The 14435-nt window shown below is 41.3% G+C and overlaps 1 protein-coding gene across 1 annotated transcript in view; it reads left to right on the top strand.

Moving 5' to 3' along the window:
- The window catches only part of Rspo3 (R-spondin 3), a 65041-nt gene that overhangs the window by 5754 nt on the left and 44852 nt on the right, over positions 1 to 14435 (top strand). Inside the window, exons 2-6 of the mRNA XM_010625747.3 lie at positions 201 to 319; positions 1519 to 1795; positions 4389 to 4547; positions 10454 to 10678; positions 12364 to 12510. Coding sequence (XP_010624049.2) covers positions 201 to 319; positions 1519 to 1795; positions 4389 to 4547; positions 10454 to 10678; positions 12364 to 12510 — 927 coding nt within the window. The remainder of the gene's footprint in view (positions 1 to 200; positions 320 to 1518; positions 1796 to 4388; positions 4548 to 10453; positions 10679 to 12363; positions 12511 to 14435) is intronic.

A 14435-nucleotide genomic window follows, 5' to 3' on the forward strand; every position in this document is an offset into this window, starting at 1 on the left:
ACCTCACTTTCTCCTTTTTCATTTATCCAAGTTCTTTTTTCCCCCTTAATGTCCTGTTACAATTCCTAGCTGCTCTCTGTGCTCTTCAAATAACTGCCAGTGACAGCTCCTAGCTTTTAATTCCTGTTACACTAAATGTCCATTCCATGTATTTATGGTCATTAGCGTATGAAACGATTGTTCCATGAACTCTCTTGCAGGGTTCTTGAGTCAGACACCACATTGTTTTCTAGGAGGATCATCAGCTCCTAGGAAACTGCTTCATGCCATCTCCGAAAAGGCCTTCATTTGGGAAGGTGATAAAGATGTGATGCTGAAAGTGTGACATTTATGTCACTTGCATCTGGTTCACCTTCTCATATATATACGCAGCCACCTAAGTCCACCATCTTCATATTCTAGAATCAAAATCTCTGGGCGAGAGCTGTGCATCTGGCTTTTAAACAAGTACTGTGGGTCATCGTCACAATGGCTCCACCTTTGATTCCCCATGCCACGCAGGTAGCACTTCTTCGGAACATCTTACCTCTTTCACCCATGTAAGTGGGTGCTTAGCACCAGTGGCTTGTCAATGCTCTCAAGGGCTTCCAGCCCACAGCGTTGTGTGAGGCCACCAGTGATACAGCGATGTCCACTGCAGGCTGGATCTCTAGTCCTTAAAAAGGAGCTTCTTCCTATTAATGAGCTTTGAGCTTCTCGAGTCACCAAATATCATATATTACAAAGAAGCATCAGCATCTGCCTCCTTTCCAGACTGCTTGCTTAGAGATTCCTGAGAGTTTTTATTGGAGAAATCTGCCAGTTGCCTAGAATATAGACAGAGATAGTGCAGGATGCAGGTAGTGAGGCAGAATGTCTTCCCTCTTGATTTTTAATGAGCACCTGTAAGAGTGTTCGGCGCTTCACACAGCACCTTGCTGAACCCTGCCAGGGTGTGTCAAGGAGCCATTCCCGTGTTACAGATGGGAAGGACCAGGCTCAAAGAGGCTGAACCATGTTTTTCTAAACAATCTGAATGTAACACATGTAATTGGCATTACTCATCTGCCCTTGGGATGGAGGGAGCCGTACACACAGCACAAATGCATCAGACCCGCAAACGTGTACACAGAGCCCTCTTCTGTTCCAGGAGCAGTTTTGTAAAATGAGCAGAAATCTCCACTTTTTCTCTGCTCTGACCTTCAGATGGGAGGCACGCAGCTGGATTTTTTTAAATGGTATACCCACTCTTTGCACATCTTCTTGTGCCTGTTAAAACATCATGAGGCTCTGCCTGCTGTTTGTTTATGCTGGGGCTGCAGTCCTCAGATACGCTGCTGGAACATGCTATGCGGCCTGGAGATCCAAGTTTATTCATAATACAAAAAAGTCCAGTTTGTTTTTAGCACAAACTGAAGTTTGTTTCGTTCAGGAATGCGAAGTTAATAGTCACAGACTCACACCCATGCAGATTCATTACCATGAAAACTATCACATTTTCTGTTTATGTTGATTTCTAATTATTTCTCCACTTAAAAGAAAGAAATGGCTCTCTTGGCCAGAGCAGAGCACACAATGATTCCCACTGTTGGACGAACACGGTTGGATCTGTCTCATGAAGAAAGCTCCTATTACCACCCACGAACTCGTCCACAGGTCCTGGCTCTCCGCAGAAGCTGCTTCTCGATCCCTGTCCTCCCCTCTTGTCCTCTGCTCACCTCCACTGGGGAACACGCCACTTGGAGGAGGGAAGCGCCCCTTCCCCAGCAGCAGCAGCAGCTGGAGGTCCTGACCAGTCCCTTACGTCTAGCCTTAGGTGGAGAGCACTAACTCCAGGAAAGTTCCTCCATGTGGCCAAGAAGAAGTTGCTTTAGTTTTGATCCTGTACATTCCTTTGTCGCCTTAGTAATGCTATCAGTCACCACCACCTGGTTGGCCATGGGAGAGCCAGTATGGGGTTCATTGCTTCTTAAGCATCAATTTTGAGCTGGGTGTGGTGGCTCATGCCTGTGATCCCAGCACTGGAGGGGCTGAGACAGGAGGATCATTGTGAGTTCTAGGCCAGCCTGGGCTATGTAATGAGTACAGGGCCAGACTGCACTATATAGAGAGACTCTGTCTTAAAAAACAAAAATAGGGTGAGGGATTTAGCTCAGTGGTGGTGCCTCCTGCCTTGCAAGTGCAAGGTCCTGAGTTCGATTCCCAGTAACAAACAAAACAAAACAAAACAAAACACAACAAAGACAGAAAACTTTGAATTGATCCTGTGAATTAATTTATCTAATGAATAAAAGAGCCTAATGTTGAGATTGTTCAAAACAGGTTCTATTAGAAGTGAAAACCATAGTGTATTGCTCTGAATTACTGACACGTTTCAGTAAGTATGCTAATGGCAGGAATTTAGAAAATGCAAGAAAAGATGATATAAAGATTGTAATTTTTTAAACATTTTACTCTTTGTTCTTATGACCTCTTATATGTTTCATAACTTTACCATTTCTCTTCACCCCCCACACACACCCTGCACTAAAAGAGGAATGAATATTTAAACCCCAAAGTAAACAAATGATTGCTGGTGGGAGATGGGGAGGAATAGAGGAGAAATGAATGTTCCTGAGCGCAGAGAACGTAGAGACGAAGCGTAGTCTCTTCAAAGAGTGGAATCTGAATGTCAATGCCCAAGTTTGCAACTGGTTAGGACATTCTCCTCTAATATAAAAATTAATAAGAGAACATCTTCATGGAATACAAGATGCTAGTTCTCTTCCAAGACTCATAAAATTAACAAAAGTTAAAGTGGGGAACTGTCCTGGGCCACATGTGCTCCTTCCTTCCCTTCTGATACGACTTAGAGCCAGACGCAGAGTTGAAAGGTGCTCAGGCGCATGCGTCCTCAGGAGGGTGTTCAGGACCTGGCCTCAAGTCCCTGGGGCGCTGGGCCATCTGGAGCTGCTTGGGTTCACGCTCGGGCCTGGCCCTTTCCTGGCACCTGAAAGCCTGCTCTTGCTGGTGCTCAGTCGGGAAGCCCTTCCTTGTGTTCAGAACCCACGTGTCGGTGTCCATGTCTCAGGAAGGCGCGACAGCAAAGTCTCCTGTTTCTTGGAGTTGTCCTTGCCTTACCCACGTGGTATTTCACTGATCACACCTCTCACAGGGCACAGTGACCTATTTTTTTTTACTTATTAACTGATCAGCTTCAGGAGTCTGGGAACTGGATGTCTCATTCAAGCCTGCATTTTCTGCATCGTGTACTTGGGTATATAATGGGCTCTCCTACATTTGTCGAAAATCGTAATTAAACATGGCGCATGCAGACCCAAAGCAGCCCTCTTCCATCGTCTTCCATTTCCAGTCTTGACCCTGTGGCACGTGGTCAGGCAAAATACAGCCCTTCCCAATCGCATTCACATTTAGCCACCACCTAGTCATCATGGCTTAGGTTTCGTGAATTCCACAGATATCATCTTTGCTAGCTGTTTTCATAGTATTTTAAGAAATTTTAATATTTCATTTCAGTGGAAAGAATAGCTAATTGGTATTTAATGTGAGGTTTGCCTTGTTGCTGTGGTTTTATTTTAAAGTATTTATAGGATATACATATTAGACTTCCTTCAGGAAACTATTATTTGGTAGGAGAAAAAGAAAGTTTTATCAAAGTGTCAAAGAAATCGTTTCCATTAAAAACAGCAATTTCCCCACAAAATAATAAGGGTGGGTCACCAACTAGGTTGTATTTGGCAGCTGGCGAGTAGAGTCTTCTCTGAGACTGGTAGAAACCCTATGAACCCACTTGTGTAGCACAGACTTTCAGATTACAGGCTGAGTTGTGACATGGGAGGTACAGCAGTCTGCTATCTTCTCCATTCAGTTCATGCCTGTGGTATTAACTTCGATAAAAGACCACACAACATATGTGTGTGAGTGCACCATGTGTGCGCATACGCACATACATACATGTGAACACAGGTTTGTGCACACGTGTAGATATTTAAGTAACAGGTGAGTTTTACCTCATTTAAAGATCAAAACATTGATGTATTAAAGAAGACAAATAGCACTTCAAAAATAACCAGATTGTAAGTATTTGGATATATAAACATGTGGCTCTTTGTATGAACTGACCCGTGTTCGTGCATATATCACAGCTTAGGAATGTGAAAGAATGCCGTGTCCCAAAATGTACTTATGCTTATTCAGAAAATCTTTTGTACTTATTGTGCTCTCTGTGACTGACTCCCTCAAATTGTTTAAAGGATTGTGCAGACGTAGCCTTTGTAATTCTACTTTGAAACCTTTTACTTATAAATACTTGAAAATTATTGATTCTCAATATTTTCTTGTTTGACTTAACAGAATTTGAAAGAGATTGCCAAGTCATTCAACTTTTTAACTTTGGGTTTTTCTTAAAGTGAACATTGCCAAGCATTTCAGAGGAACCATGAAACATCCCTTAATTTTCAGTGACCGTAAAGTTACTCTAAACAATGATTTCGTAACAATCAAGTCCCGAGATATGGGAGAAATGTATTCTAATGTAGACAAGAAAAGAATCTCAGATTTTTCTCTAGGTGAGTGTATTTAAAATAAATGACATTTAGAGAAGCTTCTACTATTAATTTTGAAATGATTTAAGTCACATATAAGTATCTTTACGTATAAGTGATTTGGAACTTCATTCTTTTACCAGATGGTCATAGGCAAAACCCACTGGAAGGGAATTATTATAGATACTGTTAGATAATTGCGGCTTTTATGTCTTTATTTTTAAAAAAACCACAGCTTATTTTTATATTTATTGCCTTCATTCACCCAATAATCAAAATATTCTTTATTATGAACTTAATAAATAGCCTGTGTCGAAGTGGGCAATTACCAAGAACTTATCAAGCCCATTATCACTTCCTGCCCCAGGACCCTTACATTCAATCTGCACACCTTGTGAAAGGAGCAGGCCTGAGGAAAGGACGATGTCAACCAACCCTGAGGATGGAATCCGCTTCCGTCTGCTCCATCCTGGGGATTGACTTTAGGACTTAAGCTTGCGAGGCAGGATGAGTGCCACTGAGCTAAACCCCAGCCCTCCCTACTCTTTTTTCTTAAGCACCCTGCATATAGACGAGCAGGCAGTAAACGCTGAAGACTGGAATGCCTAAGGGAGATCTGCTTAAGTGTTTTCTTGGTCTAACATCAATTTTGTGGATTAATTTTTAGCCAATCCATGATGAAATCAGTATGTCACATGTATTGAACACCTCCTTGGTTCTCAAATTTGTTTTATTAAACTAAAGTTTATTAAATTTTATATTTCTGGAAAATTTCTAGCCAAACATAAATGACATCAGAGGTACCTGGCAGTGTACAGAATGGGTTTCTTCTGCATAGCTATTTACAGTAGATGGTAGGATATTTACAATTGAGCTATAGAAGGGAATTTGAGTAAGACAAATCCTGAAAGCTGGCCTTTAAACTGTTCCAGAAACTGTTCAGTTTTCAATGTTGTAACTGGTTCAGTACTTTACAAACATTGGAAATAAATAGCTAAATGTTGTACATTTAGCAAATTCTCTGACATTATTTAAAATTTGATTTTCTAGATATTTTATCAAAGCTGAATTAGCTTTCATGACAATAATAAGTTTCTTAGAAATGATCATGTCAGTAGCTTATCACAAGCTGAAGGCTGTCGGGTAGAGGCAGTAGGAGAAAAAGTTTAACAACTAGAGAAATGCCCGTAAGTGATTCCGCCACTGCAAGTGCTGTTCTCTTTTTCCTTGTAACAAGGTCCCACTAAATTGCTCAGGCTGAACTTGGAGATCCTCCAGCCTTAGCCTCCCAGAGTTCTGGGATTACAGGTATACACTACCAGGCCTTGCAAATGGGTTTTAAATCGTTCATTAACAAATACTCTTTTTTTAGTCCCTAGCCCAAATACTCTTTTTTAATATATGTGTACTCCAATGTTAAGAAGAGCTATTTAGCTCCTTTTTTGTTTGGTTTTTTGAGACAGGGTCTCACTGTAGTTGAGACTGAACTGGAACTCACTATGTAGCCCAGGCTGGTCTCGAACTCACAGCGATCCTACTGCCTCAGCCTACCGAGTGCTGGGACTGCAGGTGTGCACCACCACACTCAGCTATTTAGCTCCTTCTTAATCAGGGGGAAAATCTCAAGTACAAAATTCAAAATTTCTATGTCAAGTTTCCATAAAGTCTACCCAGTTTCCATTTAAAGCTAACTTGGTGCGAGATATCAAAGATAGGAATTTTAACCTTTTTCAAAACTTGCTAGTTGTCCCATCACTTACAGCATTACTTTGAGTCCCAGTTTGAGGTTTCAAATTAAACAATTATAACAGCTTAAGGGGCCGGGGGTTTAGCTCAGTGATTCTGCTGCCTGCCTTACAAGCACAAGGACCCGAGTTTGATCCCCGGTACCAAAAAAAAAAAAATGTAACAGTTTATAATTTAGTTATCTTCTTTTTCGTTTGTTTGCTTGTTTGTTTGTTTGTTTGTTTTTGAGACAGGGTCTCACTATGTAGTTGAGACTGAACTGGAACTCACTATGTAGCCCAGGCTTGTCTCAAACTCACAGTGATCCTCCTGCCTCAGCCTCCCGAGTTCTGGGATTACAAGGGTGTGCCACCACGCCCAGCTTAGTTATTTTCTTTTTTATAAAGTAGATGCCTTAAAAGCAGAAGTGATATAGAAAGAGTACCATTAAATATGTTCATACTACATCTTTTTCTCTTTCCAGATGTCCTCTATTTGTCTGTGGTTCCTTTATCTTTCATTCATTCATAGCGCTTTTCCCTTTTCAGATGCCTTGTTTAGCCCGCAGCCAGTCCACTCCCACATGCATCTCCAGGAATGGCTCCAGAGTAAGCCTCTTCCTGTAAAGTTAACGATGCCAGCCACATCTGTATCTTTCCAACTGAATCCCATGCAATGTTTCCTGTAAGCTCTTATTCCCCTAGTAGCTCCTCTCCTTGCTACTCATTGGCAAGAATTAGAAATATTCCTATTCAAATCCCCTTTCTTGTTGGTCAACCATATTTGATAGATCCCACTTCCTAAATATCTTTGGAACATGCATCCTTTCTCCATCACATTATAGTGTCTCAGCTGTATTGTAAGGTGCATCAGCCTCTTCAAACATTACATGAATTTTCTCCTGGCTTTCATGTGTGCCACACTGCCAGGGAAATACTTCTTACTGTTTGTTTGGTTTTGACTTTTTTGGGACAGGGTCTCACTATGTAGCCAAGGCTGACCTTGAACTCATTGTGCAGCCCAGCTGGCATCGAACTGGAGACCCTCTTGTCTCAGATTCTTGAGTGCTCAGATTGCATTTTTCTAACAGAAATTTAACCATATCACACACAGGATTGGCACACTTTCCATTTCTACAGAACAATTTCCTGGCACGTCCCACAAAGGGCTCCAGAATCTAGATCTACCCTGTGCTTCCAATCTTGGATTGAACCATGACAATCTCCTTCTGAGTTTGGATAATTGTGGTCTTTCCTCTTTAGCCCAAAGCAGCCATACATCTACTGATAAACTCCAACTAATTTTCTGAGATTAAGTTCAAACATTATTCTATGAAACCTTACTTATATCTCTACCACCAAAATCTCCATTGCTTCTATAAATAACAGTGGAAATACATTGTTTGAAAAAGAGTGATTCAGAAATTCAAAATGAAGTTATGATTACAGTAGAGAGAGAAACATGACAAAATCATTCTATTTTTGACTTAGAATCACAAGATTTTATGGCTGAAAGGCTTCTTAGAGTCAATCCAGACCAAAGATTTTGTGGTTTCCATATAAAAAGTAAAAGCTCTTGCCTTAAGATGAAATTTGGAAAATTTGTATCTCATTGTGTAATACCAACTGCATAATTTGAGTGATCTTTCTACAGCAATCAAGAAAGAAGTCACTACAGTAGTCATCCACAAAATTTAGAATCATAGAATCTGCACTTCATAGACTCAGTTTCCCTCTGTTCTATAGCTAGAATTTATACTTTCTTCAAGAAATGAAGTTTGTATTAAATTCACTTTGTATTAAATTTACTGCCCATAATAAAAAATCAGTGATTGGGAATGAATAAACCAAAATTATCATTGCAAGTTGAGACAACTGATTTTCCTCGATTTTTCAAAAAATATTTTTATCAACACTCTTTATACAGGCAAAAAAAAATTATAGTACTAGGTGGATTATGTTGCATTTCATCAGTAAAACTTTAAAAAAAGAGGGAACCAGGCAAGGTCATTTTGGCACATCTTACAATTTCAGTGGAAACCGTTACCAGTCATGAGACCCATTACACAGTTCTCATGTAGAGATCTCTAAACATCCAAAATTCAAGTTTTCAAATCCAGCTCATCTTAAGGAATGTCAGTGTGTGAGGGCCCGAATTCGTAAGTCATATTTTTATCAATAAGTGAAGTATTTAATTTTTTTTGATACTGGGGATGAATCAAACTGAGGACCTTGTGCTTGTGAGGCAGGTGGTGGAACCACTGCGCTAAATCCCCGGCCCCTTGCAACTGAGAGTGATAATCATAGGTGAGAAAAGTTTCGTGGTGCATAAAATTATAATTGCGTTTTATTTTAGCAGCCGCATTTCAGAGACACGGAAATAATGGCACGGATCAATTGGAACCATCTTTATCAAACCCAGAGTCCTCCAGACCTTGAACTTGGTGTTACTTTCTTCTAAATAAGGTCCCTTTTCAGAGACAATCCTCCTGCAGAAGGTTTTATGGCGGCCTGTTTTCCTTTTTTATATACATCTCACTTTTTGAGGTTGATTCTGATAGATCTGGAACACAGAGCTCTCTTGATCCTTTCCTTTGTAGGGTGTTTCCCCGTTTAAAAAAATGTACAATCTTAAAATATGTAAAATGTCTCTAAGTCTCCAGTGCTGAGGTACTGCCATGAAAAATGACCAATTTACTTGGAAAGCTGTTTTTGCTTACAAGTTTCCCAGGCCCGTTAAGGTCTAAATCTCCTGTGCCACTTTATCTGACCAGCTCTGCCGCACAGGACAGAAGCTCCAGGAAAAGCAGTCTCCCCTCACCCACATTTCCTCAGTTTCTCTACCAAACATCTTGGCATGGGAATGAGCTACGTGGGGCGGTTTCTGGGATGGTTTCCTAGAGCAGAAGACAGGGCAGCACCATGACCTTCACAGTTGGCCCACGCACCCCTGCAGCTCGCACCTCTTGGGTCTAACAGGTGCTCCTTCCAGCCAAGCCTGAGGAGCTGGTTCATAAGATGAGCTCAGGACGAACCAAACATCTCTGAGAAGATACATTTAATCATGGCAAGAGCTGTGACAGCCCATCCCTTCTCCCACCAACAAAAGAAGTAGGAAAAATGCTGGGATGCCTTTGGATTCCTCTGCCTCGATCTTAGCTTCTCAAAAGAACATGTCTTTCTTTCTGGCATCCTGAAAGGACAATAAAGCTATTTGTATTGTATCTGTATAGCGACTATGTTAGGAAAAGAAGTCGTCCCAAATGCAGCTTTAGTGAGCAGCTCCTATCAGGTCATGAATAATTAATAGTCATAGGAGGTCGCCATGAGGAAGAGCTCGTGAGAACATGAGTCTCCCTGATGTGTGTTCGCTGTATTTGGATTTGCTCCTGAACACTTGTCACCTCACGCATCAGCGACTCCTGGCAACCTGGGAGTGTGTGTAACAGGGGTGTTTACTTCAGCCCAACTCTGCAAGTGCACCTTTCCCTTGAGCAAGCTGAAAGCGAGGACAGCGAAACTAAGAATTCCCTCCCAAAAGACAAAATATTGAGCATAAAGTACTATAAGTGCTCATGTATTTTCCATATGGAAATGCTGGTAAGAAAAGTCACACTTTCATCATTATATCCATTTGATTTGCTAATTATTAAACCTATGTGAGCAGAAACATTTCTGGAAAGCACTGAGGGGTGGTGAGTAGCTCGCTTTGTTCCCAAATTAATTTGTACTGGTTCAAAGGGTAAAACTGTGTTCATTAATAAACTGTAATTGAAAATACTATTCTAGAACTTACTATTCTAGTTCAAGCTCAGCCCTGATGGTGTTGCCGTACTTGCTGAAGAAATTAAGAGACATGTGCTTACCATCGACTACAGAAATGAAAAGCCACACTCACATGTGCTGTTTGCAAGGTGTAAGCCCTCACAAAATCACTGCTCTCTGATTTCCCAGGGTGATAATTAAGTAAGAATAGCTTCCATATAAACTTTGTGAATTATGTGAGCCAAATACACTTTTACTTTACCAAAGCATAAGTTTTATGATCTCTGAAATTAAAACAATATAGGGTCTCATACGGGAAATATCAGATCTCAAAATATGTGGGCAAAATATCCTGTCCACATGGTCACCAAGTTGCAAGCTAACAAGAGGAATGTGTACACCATGCAAAACGTCACTTAACTTCTACATGCAGGGTTTAACTTTCTTGTTGCCTTCCTACGTTTGTCTCCCCAGTGCACCCCAACGTCAGTCAAGGCTGTCAAGGAGGCTGTGCGACATGTTCTGACTACAATGGATGTTTGTCATGTAAGCCCCGACTATTTTTTGTTCTGGAAAGAATTGGCATGAAGCAGATAGGAGTGTGTCTCTCTTCCTGTCCCAGTGGATATTATGGAACTCGATATCCAGATATAAATAAGTGTACAAGTAAGTGCCTACACAACATTATATTCTTATCTCATCCTTGGGGACTTTTCCACATTGTGAATATCTGTGATACCCGATGTTGAGTAAATAATAATGTTCACCTGACAGTTAGGCTAAACTATATATACGTCGACTTAGCTAGCTGCGAGGACAGGAAAATGTTCAGCCACTCTGTAACTGACAAAAAATAAAGCACTTAAGATTTTTTTTTTTGAGGGGGGTGAGGGTTGTATTGTAAAAGCTAAAGCTGAGAACGTGATTATTACTCACCAAACCCACAGAGAAGTCCTGCAAGCATCGGTAACATCTAAGGTCTGGTTGCTATCACAAAATCTAAGTACTTAATAACTTGAAGAATCATTTTAGCTATTTGGTTTCCACAAAGGCTACAGTATAGCAACTGAAACATTTACCAGTTGAAAATAAATGTAGGAAGCACTCTCATCTGGACCCTGAAAGTCTGTTCTCCATACTGAAAATGAAGTGACCTTTTGAAACTGTAAATTAGTAAATCTTACTCCTCTGTCCAAACATCACAGGTCGCTGGGCTTCTCTCTCCAACCTCTTCATCTTCCCCTCCACCGTCTTACAACCCTCTCCCTGCCCTCTCTGCAAGGCGCTCCCCACCCAGACCACTCTCCCTGCGCTCCTGAGCCTGCACCTTAGCCTGGCTGAGCTCTCTCCTGAGCTCCCTCTCACAGAGGAACCCCAGGGCCATCTCGCCAAACTAATCTGCCACTTCCTTCGTCAGTCAGGTCCTCCCGTCTCTTTTTCCTATGCTTTTCTGTTGTTGTTTGCCAGAGTCCTCCTCACTGTGGAACCAAATTGACTGGGTTCAAACATCATTCCTTCTGTGTGGTTCTTGACTGGTTATGCAACTATTTCAAGCCTCAGTCATTTTATCAGTCTCATTATCAAAGTGAGAACCATAATAAAGGCCACTTTATTGGATTCTTATAAAGTTTAAAAACCTTAAGATTGTGAATACTTGTAATAGTCCTGGTTTATAGTGTTTACCATAGAAAGATCAACAATTGCTATTGTTTATTCTATCTCCTTGGGGCAGCCTCTAACTGCCCAACCTGCTGCTATTAATGCGCACAAACTAATGCCTGGAATTCAGTGGGTAATCAGATGGTTGTTGAGTGAATAAATCGTCTTAAAGAACAGCACCGTATATTTTATTTAAGTTCTATTGGGACAGCAACATCATGTAATACAATAGTGTCTTGGTATTATAACCATTCTTGGCTATATCCCTTATATGAAGTCCCTTGAACCAGAAGTTTTTTTAAATTTTATGGATTGGGGGACATTTGCATAGATTTTACTGGTGGAACATCTCAAATCTCAATACCCCAAATCTGAGACTTGTGCAGAATAAAGCCATGTTCCAAGTGTTTCAGATTTTAGAATACTTGGGGTTTTTAGGTTTTTTAAAAAATGGATGTTTATATCATACTGCCAAAAATTTTGCATAAGGCACCCAGTGCAATGATTCTGAAGTCAACAACTGATGCACATCAAGGAAATGACTGGAAGAATTCTTACTTCCATTTAGCAAAGTAACTCTGAACCCCAAGTTTGTGTTTGACCGCAAAGTCACATGTGCATGAAACACTGGTTCAAGATAATGAAGTTAGTAGATAATGAAAGAAAGCATATTTTCTTCATATTTCTTTCAGAATGTAAAGCTGATTGTGATACCTGTTTCAACAAAAATTTCTGCACAAAGTGTAAAAGTGGATTTTACTTACACCTTGGGAAGTGCTTTGACAGTTGCCCAGAAGGGCTGGAAGCCAACAACCACACCATGGAGTGCATCAGCATTGGTGAGCAAGACTCGGGGATCAGGAGTGGATGAGAAACACCCCGGCTGGTAGGCAGGATCCACGCACATGCTGCTGAAGTCCAGTTTCACCAGGGCTCGAAGATGTCTCTAAGGGACTCTCCCCATCGCTTTATAAAGATACTCTCTTAGAGATGTTCCCGTACCCTTACCCAGCATAGCCACATTTTAATACCTAGTGAGCGTTCCCTTATTTCTTAGTGATCCTAATTATTTTGATTATTCTGGTCATTATAGGTTTGTTTTGTGATATGAAGTTCTACTTTTTTTTGTACTGGGGATTGAACTCGGGTCCTTGCACTTGCAAGGCAGGCGGCGGCACCACTGAGCTAAATCCCCGGCCCTTGAAGTTCTATAGTGTTTGTGTGTGTCTGCCAGTCTCTCTGTCCATGTGTGTGTGTCTTGAACCAAACTCTGCTCTAAGTTTCACAAAACACGTAAGTCTGTCTGACCCCTCCCAGTAACCAAAGCTGTTTCCGAGGAGAGAGGGACGTGTTCTCTGAAGCAACCCACTAACTCAGCAATGTCCTGCTTGCACCGGTGTTCAGAAATAAAAAAGAAAGGATTTTGGACTTGCTCAAACTGACAAGAGTGAGAAGGTCCCAAGGCCTGATTCATTGCAGGCTGAGCTTCCTGGAGGGGAGGCCCTTGGACAATGTCAGTCTAAATAACAGTTTGATTTCAGGCTGTGTTTTCCTCTTGTACGTGTTGTGCAGTCACCAGAGCACAAGGCTATGAACACTTGGGGAGCAGATGCTACTCCGAAGGGGAAAACAGCATAGGAAAACTCAGAGTCCCCTGGGCAAGAACTGCAGGAGCCTTTGATGCTGCCGTGACTCTGGCAGCAGGAACAGCCTTCCCGATCAGCACAGATAAGCTCCAGGACCGCCCCGGGTGCCACAGCACCGAAAATAGGACTCGAAGTGTTGGAGTACAAACTAGAAGGTGGTGTTTAACCATTTCAGTTCCAACACAGACATTCCATTTTAGGTAGAATGAAACAAGTATATAATACTTTAAAGACTCCTTTAGAAGTAACTGGAAAACAAGCCTGAATCAGTTCATGATGATTTGGGTTAAGTCTTTTCTTGTCCTGTCCATAAAACACAGAAAAACAACTTAGGAAACGGGTAAAAGGTACATGAGAAAGAACTTCACGTCCATCCGTTTATCGGTCCCAAGAGCTGTGATTAGAGGTAATAAGTTCCAATGGAAAAACAGGGGAACCACTTTTGAGGCATAGGCAAGCACAAAACTTCAGGGCAAACTGCTAAAAGTTTATGCGATTTCTTTGTCTAGTAAAAGGACATGTATTTAAATTTTCTAAGGTGTTAAAAGTGTGCCATTCTGTCTTAAAAGGCTACTTATACTAAATTTATTCGCTTTTTCCTATCACAGAAAATATTAAACATTTGGTACTTTTGGTTTAGTCTTTAAAACTCAACAGTTTTAATCAGTAAAACTAAGACTATTCCTTCAAACAAATGTGAATAATTTATATATTTTAAAGTAGGCAGGTAGAAATGACATGTTGGTCATTTGGACCAGAACCTTTTTCAGGCCTAGATTTCTTTTCTTGCTCTAGAGCAGGGGTGGCGAACCTATGACACGTGTACAGCAGCAGGCACACAGAGCCTTCTGTCTGCACTCAAGCCAAGTCGCCCTGGTATCACCCAACAGCTGCGCATCAGATAGCGGGGCCTGTGGGGGGGTGTTGGCACTTTGCCATAAATAAGTGGGTTTGGGGTTGCAGCTTGGGCACTCAGTCTCTGACAGGTTTGCCATCACTGCTCTGTAAGCATGTTTCCCACCATATGGTATCTAGACTACAGGTACTACCCGTGTAGGGTCATCCCAGAATTGTCAGGAAAATGATGACCTATACAAGGGAATATGACAGAGTCCATT

This window comes from Fukomys damarensis, unplaced genomic scaffold (assembly GCF_012274545.1).
Source record: "Fukomys damarensis isolate Sample0158 unplaced genomic scaffold, DMR_v1.0_HiC HiC_scaffold_14, whole genome shotgun sequence".
Classification (NCBI taxonomy): Eukaryota; Metazoa; Chordata; class Mammalia; order Rodentia; family Bathyergidae; genus Fukomys; species Fukomys damarensis.